We start from the raw sequence: 15,995 nt of genomic DNA, 5'->3' as shown, positions 1-15,995 counted from the left end.
GCACATGCTGCAACTAAGATGGAAAATCCCACATGCTTCAATTAAGACCCAGTCCAGCCAAATAAAACTTTTTTATTTTAATGGAGTACCAGTACCAACCTTATAGAATTATTAGGTGGACTAAAAATTAAGAGCATAGATTCTATGCATGTAGGATACCTAGCATTACTGGCGTATAAAGAGCATTATGTAAATATAAGTTTCCCTTCCTCATTTCCTGACCACCATGAACCCAGCTCTCGTTTCTAGCTGTAGGTCTCCACCACGACAATTGAGGAAGAACACCCAGACAATAAAAACAGAAGAATGCAACGTTTGACCAAACATGAAAATATAACTATGCGTGCCAAGTCACCTCAGTCGTGTCTGACTTTATGACCCTGTGGACTGTAGCCTGCCAGGCTCCTTAGTCTGTTAGATTCACCAGGCAAAAATACTGGAGTGGTTTGCCATTTCCTCCTGCAGGGGATCTTCCAAGCCAGGGATGGAACCCCCATCTCTTACGTATCCTGCATTGGCAGGTGGGTTCTTTACTACTAGCACCACTTTGGAAGATATGGTATCTATCATTCAAAACTTTAGTGAGAGGAAAAAGAAACCACACTATTTATGTGTAAAAATACAGCATTTATTCTGAGATATTGCCCCTTGGGACCTGTGGCCCCAACCTGTGCAGAGAAGCAATCCCAGTGCCTGAGTGACGCCATCCCTCTTCCCTAAAATAGGAAGTTATTCCAAAGGAGAAAGAAGAGGCCAGAGAGATCTATATAAGACCTCGGTTCCTAGAGATCCAGGGAGGCAGAGGGTTGGGGAGCTGGGAAGGGAACTAGTCCCACCAACAAATATTGTGTATTCAAAGAGTTTCCTGGACATTTTTCTCCTAATCTGGAGTTAATAGGAGCAGGAGGTATCCAAGGGGCCAAGAGTAGAACAAGGATAGATAACCTCTAAAAGTGTTTGTGTGTAATGGGCTCCAACCTGGCCCTGACCCCGCTTCTCCTCTGGACTTGCATGAAGAGTTCATTGCCTCAGAGGAAGGCAGGACCTTGGCTGGAGTTCCCCCTTCATTCTTCACTTTGAGAAACAGTTAAGTTTTCCACCTACCCTTTGTTCCCTTTGGCCAGTGACCCCTCTCTCTGGGGACAGGATCTTGGTGACTCTCAGGAATCTCCTAAGGGATAAGTGCTTTGTGTCTGAGACAAGCCCAGGTAAACAGATCAGGACAGTGCTTCCCACAGTCAAAAAGAGAAGCTGGAGGGCCAAAACCTATAGAGTTGGACACTACAGCTGCTCAAGCTGCAGATGAAACAGTCCAAGACCCTGGAGACAGCTACTGTCCCTTATGCCCAGTGCTCTTGTCCTAATTACAGTCCCTCACCTCTCCCAGAGTTAGCCTGTGTTTCGAATCCGTATGATCGACGCTGGGGGGACAGAAGGGGATCAGGAGGTTGGGGTTCTCTGGGGGGCAGGCTAAACCGACTCCGGGGTCCAGACCCTTCTGTGCCCTCAGCTGGGATCTCCAGGCAGCTAAGGGGCCGGGGAGCGTAGGCAGGGATCAAGCTGTAGGGGGAGGTTTTGGGGATGAGGCTGTAGTCCCCAGCACCAGTACAAGTCTGGGTCCGCCGAACTGCCTGAGCTTCAGTCCTCTGGCGGTCCCGGGCCAGGGCCACAGCAGCATCAAAGGAAAGACTACCCCCATTCCTCCAAGAGGAGCGGGAGGCTCGGGAGCCCCAGGCCCTGTCCCCATCGAGCCGGCCAGGCTTTGGGCATGGGTTTGCTGGTGCCACATGGATCTTGCCACACATTGCACTGGGCATCTTGGCAAACTGTGGTTTGGGGGGCACCACAGGCACAGAGCGGACCTGTTGGACCTGAACGAGGGTGGAAGCCAGGCGCATGCCCACACCGCCAGCTGAGCCAAGGGGATTGGGCTGCCCCTCAGGATCCATCTCCTCCGGCCGAGGTGGCTGTGGGGCTGCCTGTTCTGCCTCAGAGGACTGGGAGTTTCCCTCTTTGGCACTGTCAACCTCCAGGCACTCTACCCGTGACCCTTCAGGAAGGGAAGCCTCTTCTACATGTTCACCTCCAGCTCTCTGGTCTCCCTCAGCTTCTCCATGTCCACACTCCCGTTCCTTGCTGATCTCCCCTGCTCCTCCTTCAGCTGCTGCTTCTGGGATCCTGCTATCTTCGCCATCTCCTTGGTCTTCTCCTGCCTCTTGACCCTCATCTCCCCTTTGTCCTTTGACCTCATCTTCTCTGCCTCCTTCACCTTCTTGTTTGTGTACAACCTCCCAGCTCTCTTCGGCAATTTGGTTTTCCTGGGCCTCATGCTCTGAGTCCTTTCCAGCTGCTACCTGGGCTTCGTCTCCTTCCTCAGCACCTTCCTGTCTCTCCGTCTTTCCTTCCTTCCCCTTGTCTTTAGCCTGCTCTCCTCCAGTTTCTCCCACACCCTTCGCTTCCTCCGTTCTCTCACCCTCCTGCTGACCTTTGGACTCCTCTGCCGTGGCCTCTGTCTCCTCTGTCTCTTCCTCACATCCTTCTTTCAAACTGTCAGTCACCTTCTGGCTCCCCTCAGCCTCTGCTCCTTCCTCAGTGGCCTCTCTGCCCTCCACACCACTCTCTGGCCTCCCCTCAGCCTCCTCGCCGGTGTCCCGTCTGCTTCCAGGCTCCACCTCGTCCTCTCCACCCTCACACAAGGCTTGCTCGCCCTCAGCCTGTCCTGAAGCCTCCTGTCTTCCGGACCCTGCCACCTTTTCCTCTTCTCTGCCTGGACCCTCCCAACTTGGGAGTTTGGGCTCCAGAAGGGGACTTAGGTCATCATAGGCACTCAGGAAGACTTCCTCCCCACTTTCCTCCTCTGTTTCAGGCCTGGGGCCAGGAGAGTCCAGGGAACAGCAGCTGGGAGCCAGGACAAACTGTGCCTCATCCAGGGACAGGTCATCTAGGGGTGGCTCCACAGAGAACTCCTCCACCTGTAAATACAGCATCATGGCTTAGGACTCGGTGGTCCTGTCCACCCTCTGGGTTCCTTAACACCCCCAAACCCAGCACAGCGCCTCCTTACCTGAGGCCCAGCTCCCAGGAGCTCCTCCAGGTAGCCCATCCCAGGGTCTTCCTCCCCAGGGGAGAAGGCTGCTCCTGCTGGTCCCGCCTTGGCCACCTCCCCGTCCTCCACCCCCACCCACTCAGGTTCTGAGCTGCTTGAGTCCTCTAGGAAGGAGAAGGAATCCTGCACCTCCTGGGACAGGCAGTCCTCCAGGGCAGGGGCCACGTCCACTGGGCCCGAGTCAGCCGAGGGACCTGGGGCTGGACTTGCCTCCAACTTCTCATCTGTTGGGAGAGAGAGAGTCCCAGGAATACTAAGGTCAAGACCAGCTCTGACCCTTTCCAAGGTCAGTCTTCCTAGCACTGCTTACAGTATGGGCCCAACATTCCCAGCATAGATGCTTCCTGTGGCTAATCCTCTCTGACCAGTATCCCTAACTATTGGCTTATAGCCACCTTTTAGAGCTCCTGCCAGGCGCCAAGCACTGTGCTGGATGTTTTATAATGCATTGCTTTATTTTCTCCACAAGACAAGTTTATAATGTCAGGTATATATCCCCATTATATATATGAGGAAGTTGAGACTCAGAGAAATGTATCCAAGTGCCACAAACAAGTGGCACAGCCCAAATTTGAATCCCAGTCTGCTTTACTCTGCAGTCGTTATCCTTACCCACTACCCAGGGCTGCCTCAGTACTTCTCATTATTGACACTTAGGAACTGGAGTCAGAGCACAGATCAGATTCCAGCTGTGCCACCTCCTACCAAATTGCTTAACATAAGTCTCAGTTTCCACTGCTGTAATGTAAGGACAATAACAATACCTGAGTCAACACTATGAGAAAATGAAACGAGCTAATGCCTTCAAAATCCTTAAAGCATATCATAAGCTCTCAACTACTGTTAGCTATTCTTATTCATGTTGTTGTTATTATTTTTGTGATGCACAGGCTTAGTTTCCCTGAGCATGTGGAATCTTTCTGGAGCAGGGATTGAACCCATGTCACCTGTTAATGTGTCTGTGCTCAGTCATGTCCAACTCTGTGCAACCCAATGGACGGTAGCCTTCCAGGCTCCTCTGCCCATGGAATTTTCCGAACAAGAATACTGGAGTGGGTTGTCATTTCCTTCTCCAGAGGATCTTCCCAACCCAGGGATCGAACCCAGGTCTCTTGCCTCTCCTGCATTGTCAGGCAGATTCTTTACCACTGAGCTACCTGGATAGCCAACTATTATATCTTCCTACTTTGTACTTAGTAATCCCTACTGTGTATATCTGACACAAATCCCCATTCTTGGGTGTATCAGTGATCTAAGGCTGCCAGAGAGCCTTTCTATGTGAAGCTCATATAACCTAATAATATTACTGGATTCCCTCAATCTTGAATTTGGAAAGGCAGCTAAAGATAACCACCACAGTCCAGGGCAGATTCCCAGCTTCAGAGCCTCAGCCTAGAGTTCTAGTCCCTTCTCCCAGTCCTTGGCAATCCTTGGGTCCTCACCTGGGGGGCCAGGGCCAAGGCCGGGGCCAGGACCGGGGCCAGAGGCAGGGCTTGGCCGGGGCTGTAGGGCAGGGCGTTCAAGACCACGGGCAAATCCCGCCAAGGAGATAGAGATGTTGTTTGCGGATATGTTGAGCATATTGCTGATGTGTGCTGGGAGGTTGACATCGTAGGGCTCTGAGATATGGACACCAGCACGGCGCTCTGCATGGCTGCTGCCCCCAACACGGACTGCTGACCGCCCAGGTCGTGGTGTGCCAGGCTCAGAGCTCGTGCCACCCAGCGCCTCTGGGTCGGGCTCCTGCTCACACTCTGCCGCTTCTACGGAATCATTCTCCAGGCTTTCCGTCAGCAGTGGGCCTGGCCGAGGACTGTTGGATCCGACCAGCCCCTCTGGTTCTGTGGAGGAGAGAAAGGTAGACCATAACCTCAGCCACAAGGGGCCTGGACACACCTCAGAAAGGCTCTGGAGAGTGCCCTCTGTTTTGTCTATAGCCTGGAAGGCACCAGGCCCAGCTTCCCTTAGCCACCACTGCCAACCCTTCACAACAAGCTGAGCGGAGGTCACCCCACCAACACATATTTAGGAACGCCCTCCCTTCCCTGGAAATGGGAGTCACTGGCCATCCCTACCCTTACCCCACCCCACATACACGAGTGCACACCTATACTCACCATCACTAACCCCAGCCACAGCACTCAGCGAGTCCATGCTCTTGGCTGGCCGCAGAGTCCCCTTATCAGATTTGTCCTCTGCAAGACAGGGATGTCCATAGAGCCAGGACCTAGTGCACCTCAGCAGAACTCCCCCAAATCTCTGCAGACTTACCCCTGTCCTCAGCCCCCCGTGGAAGTTTGCGTTTGGTCTCATGGCCAGAGCGACCCAGGTTGAAGATGGATCTCCACTTCCTGACCTTCAGAGACCCCTTCCTCCTGGAAGGAATGGAGAAATCACTGCAGTTGGAGCCTGACGGCCAGTGCAGGGGAGAAGGGCCCAGGAAGAAGGCCTTACTTGTGCTCTGCAATCTCTATGATGGTGTGGTAGGGCCGCATCTGGGGGGGTCCGTCACCAGCCTGCAGGATGCTAGGCAGATTGTAGGGCAGGGACCGTGGCATAAGGTCCTCAGGGCTGCCTGACACCCGGACCCCTGGAAGTGACCGCCATCCACTTTCCACTTCACTACCTAGGAAAAGAAAGAGGAATTGGCCAGCCCGGAACAGAAAGAGGACTTCGGGTACCCACCCCCTAACTGCATCCTCCCACTCACTAACTACCAAGGTAGGGGATATACCTGGAGGTCAATCCTCTGTGCTCAAGAGGAAGTCCTCAGGGACATAGAGGTCAGGAGATCCCAGGACATTCGCCCAGTGGACTGGGGGTGGGAATGATCAGTCACTAGCCTCGAGAACTGGGATGGGTGTTGATTAAGAGGTCAAGCTATGCCCTAGACTGAGCGTGGAAGAGGCCCGCTCAAGTCCTGACTGTACCATTCTTCTGCAGGGTCTTCTCCACAAGACCATAAGAACTTAGGAGACTCAGTCCTGTCATCTGCACAGCGGGGAGACTGAACTGGATGATCTTGGGGGCCTTCTCTAACTCCGATGTGACTCCCCAGGCAGAGAGTGGTGATGTGGGGGGTGGGAAGGACACTGACCAGAGAGAGCAGCACCCCCAAAAAGCTGGTCCACATGTGTGAGGATGAACTCAACGACGATGGACTGCACACGCACCTCCATGAAGGCTGCTGTCCCATTGAAGCCTGAGGCCTCTATGTCCTTTGACCTGTGGAGGTGTGGATTATGCCCCGCAGCCCCACCGCATCTCCCCATTCAAATTCTCCCTAAAAATACCTTATACCCTTTCCTCTGAATGCCATTAAACCCATTCCATCTTTTAATCAACATGCATGATTCAAGTCTCAAAGGGCCACTTCCTCCAGGAAGCCTTCTTGGACACCCTCCTCAGGATATTAGTCTCTACCTCCTCTGCCCACCAGGGTGCCTGTGTATGCACCACAGGGAGTGACATGCAGGCTACTTCTCCAAGATATTTGCTCAACAAACATTTGACAAGGCCCATCCCACCCCTACCTCCCCCCAACCCCCCCACAGCCCCCCCAGCTCCCACACTCTGCACCGCCCCCATCTCCTGTCCTGCTCCAGTCCCTGAGCTAAATGACCACAGTATAAGAAAACATAAAGGCCCAGAAATTCCCTGGTGCTCCTGTGGTTAGGATTCTACCCTTCCACTGCAGAGGGCACAGATTTGATCCCTGGACAGGGAACAAAGAGCCTATGTGCTACTCAGTGTAGCCAAAAATAAAAGAAAACACAAAGGCCCCATCCTTAGGGACTTTACTCAAGCTCAGAGAAAGGGCTCGCATAGGTGAGCCACACCGTGTAACCCTGAGCCTTCCTGTTCTAACTGGGTGAGAGCCCTCTCCAGTACCACACAGCCACACTCCGTCCTCAAGCAGCTCCTCAGGGGCTAGGCTCGGCCAGGACACCACACATGCACCCACCTCAGCAGGTTGGGGGCCCACACGATGGCCAGGTTGCGCGCGTGCATGTTGGTCTGGGCGCTGAATGAGGCCATGTGCACCAGGTGCCTCATGAGGAACTCCAGGGTCCTGCAGAAAGGGGGCGTCAAGGGGCCGAGCTCACACAGGGTGGGGGCCGGAAGAGAAGCGACGAGTCAAGGCCCCAGGTAAAGCGCAAGCCCGGGCTTAGCAGGGGGAGCCCCACACACCTGTAATTGGGGACCGGAAGTTCTTGAAGCACCTCTAGGATCTTGACCAAGCGCTCAGGTTCCAGTTGTACTGCCACAGCCTCCTGGTTGGGAGCAAGGGGCAGGAGTCGGTGATGCAGTGCTGCCCCAGCGTCCTCCCCAGACCTCTGAGCCAAACTCTCAGAAACAGTCTGTGCTCAACCCCACGCCATCCCCCAACCCTGGATCTTCGTAGCACACTGAAGTAGCAGACAGAACTTGGGTCCCACAGAGACCTGCCGCTGCCTCTTGGCCATGCCACTTAGGGCTTTGTGACCATGAGCAGCTCCTGCCACCTCTCTGCCTGAGCATCCTCATCAACTGTGCTCTGGTACTGGAAAACACTCGGGGTTTCATCCTGTGGGTGCGCCAGGGGCTGTGGTTTATTTCAGGGTGTCCGGGAAGACCTATGCCCACCCAGCCTGGTCTATTTGGGCTGAATGGCATGCCCTGGCTGTTTAGGATCTGTAAATGATGTCATGCTCAATAAAATGCAACTTAATTTAAAAGTGTTACTCAAGGCAGTTCCCTGGGGGTCTCCCGTCTTAGTGGTTAAGAAGCTCTCACAGTCGAGGGCCCTGTTTCAATCACTGGTCAGGGAGCTAAAATCCCATAAGCCAGAAGGTGCAACCAATAAATAAATAAATACTTTAAAAAATATAAGTAAAAATGTTACTCAGTTCAAGATGGCGCTTCTGCCATGTATTTTCTTTCCCTTTAAAACATTATTTATGTATTTGGCTGTGCCGGGTCTTAGTTGTGGCGTGTGGGATCCAGTCCCTTGACCAGGGATTGAACCCTGGCCCCCTGCACTGGGACCGGGAGCCTTAGCCACTGGCCCACCAGGGAAATCCTGTCATGTATCCAAGAGATGTTCAACACACAAATCACAGTTCACAGAAGGGCACATTTGAAAAACATCTGGCTTCCTGAAAGTGTTCTCATTCTCTGAAATGTAGGGAAGCTCTGGTCTAGGTGATTTCCAAGGGCTTTCCAGTGGCTGCTCCCACCCACCCCCGCCCCCCCGCCTCCCCGCCCCCGTCTCCCCCTGCACTGGGTGCAGTTTGCAGGCCTTGGGGAAAAGAGGGGCGGGGGAGGGCGGAGATGGCAGGACCGGGAGACTTGTAGGGAAGCGTCTTGTCGTTTCCATGTGGTCTCCGTCATGCGGGGTCCCTAGGACTCTGTCTGGCATTAGAATCATCTGGGATGTCGCATCAGAGCGGCCACCCTCAGCCTTCTCTCCCACTCCCCTTCCACTCAACTCACAGCAAACTTGTCATAGAGCCGATAAGTGAGCAGTGGGTCCGGCAGCTCTCTGAAGTAGGCCTTGCACAGGGAGGAGACACAGTGAATGTCCTGAAGGTAAACATCTCGCCGCAGGTCTGGCTTCCGTTCAGCCTCAAATTCCTGCCTGGGGAGGTGCAGAGTAGTCAGGAGTGGCGGGGGTCTGGGGCAACGTGTGGAGAGCAGGAGCTGTAGAGATGGGCTCCAGGCAGGGTCGAGGGCCAATACGTATGAAACTTGGAAGGAAGAGGCTGGGGCGTGTATATGCGTGAGGCAGCAAGCTTAAGGCATTGTTCTTGTCAACATGCAGTTGATGTGAGGTGGATGAGTGGACCTATGCATGAACAGGATACATGTCAGGATGTAGAGGTGTCAGCGGCAGCATAGGGGTATGTAGGAGTCAGTAGAAGTGGAGGAATGAGCCTAAAATGTGTGTTCCTGGCTACATGCAAAGATGGATGCGACTAAGTCTTAGAAGGAAACGTAAGTGTAAATCTTCATGACCTTGGACTAGGCAACAGTTTCTTGGATATGACACAAAAAGCACAAGCAACCAAGGAAAAAAATACATAAATTTAACATCAAAGTTACAAACCATTGTGTGAGAAAGGACACTATCAAGAAAATGAAGAAAACCCACAGAACGGGAGAACATATATTTGCAAGTCATAGATTTAGTCAGTATCTAATATTCAGAATATATGTTATGAATATAAAGAACTCCTACAACTCAAAACAGACAAATAACCTAATTTTTTTAATGAACAAAGTTGATGAATAGACATTTCTCCAAAGAAGATATACAAATGACTAATAAGCACACAGAAAGTATTTGACATCATTAGCTATTAGGAAAATGCAAATACAGATGAAATATCACTTCACACCATTATGATGGCTATAATCAAAAAGACACACAGTAACAAACATTGACAGGGATGTGGGGAAATTGGAACCCTCATACATTGCTGGTAGGGATGGAAAATGACACAACTGCTGTGGGAAATTGTGTGACAGTTTCTTTAAAAGTTCAACATAGAGTTACCATAGTGATAGTGAAGTCGCTGACTCTTTGCAACCCCATGGACAGTAGCCAACCAGGCTCCTCCGTCCACGGGATTTTCCAGGCAAGAATACTGGAGTGGGTTGCCATTTCCTTCTCCAGGGGATCTTCCCGACCCAGGAATCGAACCTGGGTCTCCCGCATTGTAGGCAGAGTCTTTACAGTCTGAGCCACCAGGGAAGTCCCAAACCATAGAGTTACCATACGACCCAGCAATTCCACTTTTAGGAATATACTCAAGAGAATCGAAATCATATGTCCACACAAATACTCGTACACAAAATGTTTATAGCAGCGTTACTCATAACAGCCAAAAGGTAGGAACAACCCAAATAGCCATCAACTGATAAATGGGTAAACCAGATGTGATAACACCCCACAACGGAATATTTTTCAGCCATAAAAAGAAATGAAGTACTGGTGCATGCAACAACATGTATGAACCCTGAAAACATGCTAAGTGAAAAAAAAGCCAGCCATAGAAAGTTACCATTATGTGATCCCATTTATGTGAAATGTCCGGAATAGGCAACTCCATAGACTGAAAGTAGACTCGGGGCTGGGCGGGGAGGGAAATGTGGAGTGACCGTGGGTACAGGGTTTCTTTGGAGTTGATGCTCTGGAATTAGTGGTGGAGGTTGCACAGCCTTGTAAATATACTAAAAACCATGGAATTTTACAGTTTCAAATGGGGAATTTTATGGCCAGTGAATTATATCTAAATCTGTCTGTAAAGCTGGGTGGGTACACGTGGGAGCGGAGGAGTGTGTGTATGTGTGCATGTGCGTATGCACAGTCATGCGTCTGTGCAGGCTAGCCTGTGGAAAGTGTGGGGCATGGTGTCAGCCTGTCCTGAGGAGACTAGAGCTCCGCCCTTGGACAGTACCTATCACCTGTGTTTCCTTCTCCCCAATTCCCCTCACCCCTCTGGCTTCCTGGCCTCATGGCCACAGAGCCCTCCCCTCACTGCCTGACTCACCGGAGCTTCTGGATGTTGGAAGAGACCCCTGAGAGGCGGTAGATCCCGTCCACCACTCCATACTCCTCCACAAACTCTGCACAGCTCCTTAGCACCTGGGGCACTGGGGGACACAGAAGGCGCAGAGAAAAGTCAGAAGATCTGGGAGACTAGAGACCCCAGAGCGTCTGAGAAATGGACACATCAGGGAAGTCAAACATGGAATAAACACTTGTCAGAAAGATTCTTGCAGGATATCAGCTCCAGCCTGCCAACCTGTTATAATCTCTCTGCCCATTGGTTCTAGAGTCTTGGCATAAATTCCCCTAGTGAGGGTGAGATCACTGCCTCCCCAGACTGCCCATTCCCATTAGAAATATCTGCCTTTGTTGACCTGAAATTTCTCTCTCTGTAATTACTAGTTGGTACTACAAAAATTTTAGAGGGACAGCAATGCAGTTGGAAGAGGTAAAAAACTGGTCTTCAAAGTGCATTTACTAACACTCTACAGAAGTGAAAGGAACATTAATTCTTCCAACCAGGATGGAACAGAGCTGGTGGGCATTATTGTGAAGCACCTTCTCTGGTTAGTGAGTGCATGGATGTTAGATCTATCATACGAAGGTACACAAAATTGTAACAGACCTTCAAACTGGTCCATTCAGGAGAAAAGCACCTATGTGCCAAGCACTGTGCATTAGACATGAAAACAGAGGATCAAAGAAGTAATGAGTGCCCAATATCAACCTGATAGAGCCAGAATTCAAATCCAAGAATGCAAAAAACTGTATTATTTCCCCCTGCCTTAGAGCCTTCCCCAGTTACTGGACTGTAAGCCCCTTAAGGACAAGATCTAAGTGTGATCCATCTTGCTTTTCCTCATCTTATCTGTCATGGTGTCTCAATCATGGGAAAACCTCAAAAACCATGCGTTGAATCTCATCTCCACAAGTCCACAAAGGTATTTCTCTAAAGCACTTCCATGCTTGAAATCCTTTGCTACATATAGACTCTGCTCCACCCCAATCTTCAATGCTTAGCTTACAAACACAGAATAAAATAAAATCTTCTCAACAGGTATACTGCATAAGACCCTTCACAAACCAGATCCAACTGCCATCCAGCCTTACCAGTTCCAGCCAGCCCCGTCTCCGCATGCCGCCCCGCCCAGTAAATCCTATGGTCCAGCCCTTTGCTGTTCCTTGAACAAGCCTTGGTACCATCACTCATGTTTTCCCTTGCTTGGAATGCCTTCCTCTCTGTCTCTGCCCGGTGAATCCCTATGCATTCCTCAAAACACACCTCAGACATCACTTCCAGTTCTAAACTCTTTGCTGATACCTGTATTATAGTTCCCACGGTCCTTTGTTTATATCTGTACTATAGTGCTTATTGTACTTTGTTATGATTAGTATATTTTGTATCTATACCTTCTGACAAATAGTGACATCCTCCCCAGCATCTAGCACAGTGTTGAAACAGAGCAGGTGCTCAACAGATGTTTATTAAATTACTCAACGAATTAGTCAATGAATTGGAGATTTAATAGAGAATATTGCCTAAGACTGAGATGCAGCAGAGAAAACCCTGTCTTGTGTGCATCAGAAAAAGATGTGCTTCTCCTAAGCCACCTATATTTTTCAGGTGGGCTTTATGAATTTTATATCTGATTATGTTTACTTCTTTAACTGTCAGGAAGCCCATATCTTGGAACCATATGGAACTACTTGAAATGCATTTCTGGGCACTGAGCTCACCCTACTTGTTTTCCCTTCACCTTAATTCCTTCAGTCATTTATTCTTTTTATTTGGCGTTTTGGAAGTCATCCATCCCAAGCTCATTGTGGAATTAAGTAAGTTAGAAATACAGACTGAAGAAAATAATAAATCCATCAAACACTATTTTAAACCCTTCTTGTATGACCTGGTGTCCACACCCTTTACCCTCGTGCACCCCAGAATGAGGACTTGGGTAGGAGAAGGAAAGCACCAAGGCTGCACAGTTTTTTTGAAGGCTGCAAAATTTAAGGAAGCACTCACTCTTAGGGTCATGCCAGAGCCAGCTGTGCACATAAATGATCTTGAGAGTGAATGCCTCCTTAAGAAAGAGGCACCTAGGGCACTTGCCTGGCCCTGAGCGTGAGAGCTTCCTTAAATTGTGCCCTCGTCACTTCTCTTGCCTCATCTTAGTCCTGGCCCTACAGTTCGACGTCCATCGCTTCAGGATCTTTTTTTTTTTTTTGCCAGGGTCTCCCAACCTCAGGTTCCCAGCATTGAATGCTCCTCATTCAAGCTGTTGCTCTACTCTAATGCTACCCCAGCTCTTTTAGCCATCACTCTGTTAACTCATAATTGCTGTCACCTAAATCCCAAGCTCTTTTCACATGAACTGCAACGAAGTCAGGTCTTCCCCATCCTTCTCTGTTGATTTTTGAACCTCCAGAGGAGGCCTTGAAAGAAGACATGGAGAGCCTAAGGAGTCAAAGCCATAGAGGAAATGGGTCAAGGAGATGGGGGAAGAGATAATAGGATCAGAGTGATGGAGGAGTCAAGGAGACAGAGATAAGAGAAATAGGGTCAGAGATAAAAGACTCAGAGTTGGGGTGGTAGAGTCAAAGAAAGTCAAAGGGTGGGTCAGGGAGGACGGCCTGAAGCTTAGAAACCCGGAGAATCAGAAACCTGAGCAAGGTCTCAAAGAGTTAAAGTTTAGGAAAAGGAAGAACTCAACACACATAAGGGCTTAGGAAGGAAGAGACCTACCTGAGGCAAAGAGCTGGGAGAGGTTGCTGAAATGGAGCACAGCAGCAAGGATTTGGGAACCCAAGATAATCAGGATAAATTAACCAGAAACACAGCTTTCCATTGGCCTGGACTTTCACTTTTGCTGGGTCTTAGCTTAAAGAGAGAAGCGGTTATGGCTTCTCTCTATCCTTCAACTTTCCACCTGTCTGTGCTAGGAGGAGCTGGGGGAAGGGGAGAAGGCTGCTGCTGCTGCCCTGCTGCCTAAGATTCTCCTCTACCCTTGGACTTTGGTGAAGGGCAGGAGGTGCTTCTCTCTATCTCTCTTTGGGATTCATTAGGATCTGGACCCAGCAACCTGTCTGTCCCTTCCAGAGAACATGCCCTGCACCATCTGAGGCCAGGAAGGTTACAGGAGTGGGATCTGGGTTGGCTGTGGGGTCAGCGTTTCAACATGAGGTTGGCTTCAACATGGGGGTACAGGGAAGGACAGTGCCAGGATGAGGAGGCTGAACTGAGGGTTTGCAGAGAACTAGAAGAACATCAGCCCCAGCTAAAGCATGTGGCCCTCAGCCAAGAGCCATCTTTCTCAAGATTGTGATTCCTCTTGTCAGCCCTGCGCTGGCTGCTGGGCTCTGCCCCAAGAGAAGAGAAAGGTGCAGAGAAACCACTTCAGCTGTTGTACACCCTTCCTTGGGGCCCGGGTTTTCCCTTAAGCGAGGCCTGTGGGGATGGGGGCCTCTGGGGGAGGAGAAAAGGGGAAGGAGGCATCTGGAGACACAGGGGCGGGCCTAAGAGCAGGAAATGAGCTGGGACCCACCGTCACCCTGCCTCCACTGCAGGCACCACAGCCCAGAGCAGAGAAGAGGACAAAGAGGAAATGACAGATTGGGGTGGGGTTGGGGGGGGGAGGCAATAGAAATCGTGTCCTTCTTTGGGAGGAGCTCAAAGTACCAAAAAACAAGCTGGGCTGGGCAAGTCAGAATATATGCATTCAATTCCAAGTCAAATCAAGAAATGTTTCTGAGTGTCTACTCCACACCAAGTATAGTTGGGGGCCAGTGTTGTTCTGGCCCTGCTGGTTCCCAAGCCCCTCCGAGGCAATCCAGGGAAGGTGCTGTCCACAGGCAGTCCTCACACCCACCTTCCTTTGTACCCTCCACCCCCACCTTCAAACCAGGCTCAGGCCATCCCTCTTACTCTTCTGGTGTTCCCCATTTTAGCAGCTTCTCGCCTTACCCTCCACCTTGAACCTGCTTCTCCTTTGCACAGGGAGAACCAGAGAATCACAGAGACTGGGGGAGGGGACCACCCCTACCCCACATCTTCACCTGTGGCCCAGCAAGGCTGCAAAGAGACCAGAGCCCCGTAACCTCTTCTCCTCCAACCAGGAAATCCCCGTCCTTCCCATGTACCACCTCACCCTCTCCAGGGGCCCTTCTATGCCTTCTTTCATTCAGACCCAAGGACTGTCCATGCTCCTCAGCCACTCATTTCCTGACCCTGTCCCCTCAGCCTTCCTCTCCTGTCCCATAGCTGTCATCTTCTCACTGCTACTTCTTCTCCCTCTCCCGGGTTTCCAGTCTTTCCATCCTCTCCTGTCAAGTGTCCTCATTCTCATCCCCAGGCTCTTCACCCCAGGCGGTCCCACGGAAGAGCTCCTTGGCCTTCTTCACCAAGCCACATTTCCTGCCCTGCCTACGCATCAGCCTCCTGGGGTGACCCCACGCCTCTGCCCCTTCTCCACGAGCTCCCAGAAAAACTGCTTCTGTACCCTCAAATTCGATCAGGCTGGAGAAGCCCCATGCCTCTCCATCCACCCAACAGCAGCTCCGGGCTAGCCTCCTTACCCTCCTGGCCTGAGTGCTGCAGGTGCTCCTGCAAGTCACACCCAAACACCCGCTCCTTTGAGCTGCCCTTCTTCTTTCCTTTCTGCCGAGACTTCATGGCCGGAGCCCCAGGGCCCTGGCCCAGCCACCTCGGTCCCCCAAGACCTTTGCCCTACTAGTCCCCCATGGGATCCCAAGCCAGCCTCTGGGTTTGGCCTGGCCCCAGGGGGGCAGGGCTCAGAACTGGGGGTGGAGAGTGGCCTGGGCAACAGGCAGCAGCTCCTGCCTCTGGGGCCCCGGCCACACGGAAGCAGCTGTGGAAGAGGAAGCTGCTAGGACCCCGGCAAGAAGCTGTGTCTCGTGGCCGGGACTGGCACTCGCCCTTCTCGCCCTGCTCAGCCCTGGGGCGGCAGGAAGCCGTGCAGCTCCTTAAACCCGCTTCCTGTTAGAGCATCTTTGCAACCACAGGGCTGGGGTGGGGGAGGTAGCTGACATTCACATCCTCACCCATTGCTGGGCCTCTGCTCATTGGTCAAGAGGAGGTGATGTCAGAGCCCTTCGGTGGGGTGGTAGCGCCTGGGGCACAAGCAGGTGACTGGCACTCTTAGAGACAAGAATCCTGGGGTCTGAGGTTGATACCCCAAAACTGCCTGGGAGCAGAGCAACGCAGGACTGTTCAGGACACACCAAGGAGGCAGGAGGCCCAGCCTCCGACTCTTACAGGCCTGCAGTGTCATTCGAGCTAGGCCTCAGTTTCCACACATATGAAAAAATGAAGAGTAGACTAAGATGACCTTTAAATCCTTC

At 51.4% G+C, this 15,995-nt stretch overlaps 1 protein-coding gene across 4 annotated transcripts; it reads right to left on the bottom strand.

Moving 5' to 3' along the window:
- Nucleotides 1-606: 606 nt before the first annotated feature.
- On the bottom strand, nucleotides 607-15,662 carry ARHGAP30 (Rho GTPase activating protein 30). 4 transcript variants are annotated; one of them, XM_027528184.1, is made up of 12 exons: nucleotides 15,210-15,662; nucleotides 10,642-10,744; nucleotides 8,582-8,726; nucleotides 7,298-7,380; nucleotides 7,071-7,178; nucleotides 6,204-6,331; nucleotides 5,561-5,732; nucleotides 5,378-5,478; nucleotides 5,224-5,301; nucleotides 4,549-4,947; nucleotides 3,065-3,330; nucleotides 607-2,972 (listed from the first exon to the last, which is right to left on the bottom strand). In XM_027528184.1, exons 1-12 carry the CDS (start codon nucleotides 15,304-15,306, stop codon nucleotides 1,365-1,367), a joined length of 3,288 nt encoding a protein of 1,095 aa, XP_027383985.1. In that variant the 5' UTR covers nucleotides 15,307-15,662; the 3' UTR covers nucleotides 607-1,364. The 4 variants fall into 4 exon arrangements, with proteins under 4 accessions (XP_027383985.1, XP_027383977.1, XP_027383993.1 ...); XM_027528176.1 differs by having other exon boundaries at nucleotides 5,378-5,481; nucleotides 15,210-15,661; XM_027528192.1 differs by having other exon boundaries at nucleotides 3,236-3,330; nucleotides 5,378-5,481; nucleotides 15,210-15,660.
- Nucleotides 15,663-15,995: the final 333 nt, after the last annotated feature.

Source organism: Bos indicus x Bos taurus, chromosome 3, assembly GCF_003369695.1.
Source record: "Bos indicus x Bos taurus breed Angus x Brahman F1 hybrid chromosome 3, Bos_hybrid_MaternalHap_v2.0, whole genome shotgun sequence".
NCBI classification, from domain to species: Eukaryota; Metazoa; Chordata; class Mammalia; order Artiodactyla; family Bovidae; genus Bos; species Bos indicus x Bos taurus.
The sequence above is the reverse complement of the archived record's forward strand: the minus strand, read 5'-3'. Positions and strand labels throughout refer to the sequence as shown.